The sequence below is a fragment of the Arachis ipaensis genome, chromosome B08, assembly GCF_000816755.2.
Source record: "Arachis ipaensis cultivar K30076 chromosome B08, Araip1.1, whole genome shotgun sequence".
Classification (NCBI taxonomy): domain Eukaryota; kingdom Viridiplantae; phylum Streptophyta; class Magnoliopsida; order Fabales; family Fabaceae; genus Arachis; species Arachis ipaensis.
Genome location: NC_029792.2, coordinates 6,966,874 through 6,968,985, shown reverse-complemented (window position 1 = coordinate 6,968,985; position 2,112 = coordinate 6,966,874). Strand labels below are relative to the sequence as shown.

Below are 2,112 nucleotides of genomic sequence, written 5' to 3'. Positions count from 1 at the left end.
TTTTGAGATTTAGTTAAATATCGTTGATACTAAAAAATGATTGAATTATAATAAAAAAATTATATTCTCTTTTATGAAAGCATCATTCTATTAAAAATATAAACTTAAACAATTTAAGAAATTTGTTGAATAAAATCTGTGCTGTAGAAATTTGTGATGTCATTGTTTGTTTTGTCTGAATTTTATGGGCCTTAATATTTGTGTTTTGTGATGGGCAGGTTCGATGAATATATATTTTTTTGGCAAAATAAATATATATCTTGGCAAGAAATTCGTTATTTATGTTGGGCTTTTCTTAGTTCGCCAAAATAATTGAATGTGATTTTTGGATTTCTTTCTTTGAAGTATATGGGTTTCTAATTGAAAATCTCAGTCCTGCTGCCAAAATATTAAAATAAAAAATAAAAACCTCAGTCCAAAATAATGGTGGCTAAAAGCCTAAAACCTTAGAGAGATTTGATTATAGATTTTTTATTATTTGAAATAAAGGTTTTTTTTGTTTTGTTTTTGTTCGGGTCTATTTGTTTAAATAGTTTCTTTGGTTTTCGGTATCCAACAAACGGTGTCGTTAAATTAAAGTAGCACATTCGTATTTCTCAAAACTCAAAATTCTCAAATTCGGAACCAAAAAAAAAAAAAAAAAAAAGGGTTTTTGATTGCTTTTATTTGGATATTTTTTCTTCCCCCTAAACAATCTCTAGTTTCCTCTTTTTCAGTTTCAAATTCCTCTACTTTCCCCTTCTTTCGGATCCAAATCATCGATCACTGCTCCTCATAGAAAACCCTAACTCCCGTTTTGCGCTGCAGAATTATTGCCATGGCTAAGAGTTCATTCAAGATGGAACACCCTATTGGTTCGTTTAATATCCCTCTCGCATATTCTGCCTTTATTGCTTCTTTAATTTTCCTTATCATGGATTTCATTGGATTGAATATTTTGTAATTCGGGGAAACATGTAGCATCTTTCTTTTTTGCCCCAAAATTTGGAAAAAATTAGGTCATCATGATCATCATCTGAGCTTTACTCGGTAAATTTTGGAAATTGGTTCAAAAAAATTGTTTTCTTTTAATGCATTAATTGATTACTATACAGAATATATCAACCAACTAATGTCCTCTGATTTTGCTACCATTGTGTGTCAGAAAGGAGACAGGCTGAAGCATCACGCATTAGGGAAAAGTATCCTGATAGAATTCCAGTAAGATTTGGTTTCTGTTGTTTGTATGTGTCATGATAATCCCACTTCATGATGATTAATTTGGTTAACTTTTGGGTATAGGTGATTGTTGAAAGAGCTGAGAAGAGTGATGTTCCTGAAATTGACAAAAAAAAGTTAGTTTCTTGAATTTCTTCTCACTACTTTCTGCATTAAGATTTTCTGAAATATTGTGCATTGAAGTTAAAATATTGAGACTTGCTCTTACTTGAAGTTGATCACTGTGGAAGCTGCGTTAAGTTCTTTGCTTACTAATAGCAATGAATATAGAAAACTCAATAATGTAATGAGTTGATGAAAACAGGGATCATCAGCGCGTAAGCATAATTGACATCATTATGTGCATTCTATTGTTTCATTGTTGTGAAATCCTACTGATAGATATCAACATTGCAAGATTTTGATTGATGCTTCTCTTGTAAAACTGATGATAAGAGATTGTTCAAATTGTATGTGTTGTATAAATTGGAGTTATCTCTGTATGTTCTTCATTCTGATAATTTGCATGTGCTTATTATTTCATCTTCTTCAACAGGCTTTTGACTTAGTGTCACAGCCTTCATTATATATAAATCCTAGGAGGTTGGATGACCCTCTTTTGCCTCGATGCACCTCCTTCCACAATTAAAAGAAAATGAAGTGTTTCGATAAATACTCCTTGAATTTGTAGAAAATTAGTTAGCAAAAGTGGTTGCAGAACTTGGATCTTTGGCAGTTATGTGCATATCTAAGCTCGCTGCTTTCATTTGCCTATGACAGCCTTTGAAGTTCAGATGCATTGAATTCTTGATATTCTTTTGCTCCTTGTCAATTGCACTAATCTTCTTAGAATGCCGGTTACTCTTTTCTTTCGCCTTCTTGATCATTCATAATTCGCATTGTCATTCCTTGTTG

General features: G+C 31.8%; 1 protein-coding gene across 2 annotated transcripts in view; it reads left to right on the top strand.

Annotated features, from left to right (window-relative positions):
• LOC107614094 (autophagy-related protein 8C-like) overlaps positions 543–2,112 on the top strand; it is a 2,144-nt gene continuing 574 nt past the window's right edge. Inside the window, exons 1-3 of one of the 2 annotated variants that reach the window (XR_001614271.2) lie at positions 543–854; positions 1,145–1,200; positions 1,282–1,328. Coding sequence is in view for 1 of the 2 variants with exons in the window: in XM_021108752.1 (XP_020964411.1) it covers positions 818–854; positions 1,145–1,230 (123 nt within the window). In the remaining variant the exon portion in view is untranslated. Of the gene's footprint in view, positions 855–1,144; positions 1,231–1,281; positions 1,329–2,112 lie in introns of those variants that run through there. The other variant, XM_021108752.1, reaches the window with a different exon arrangement.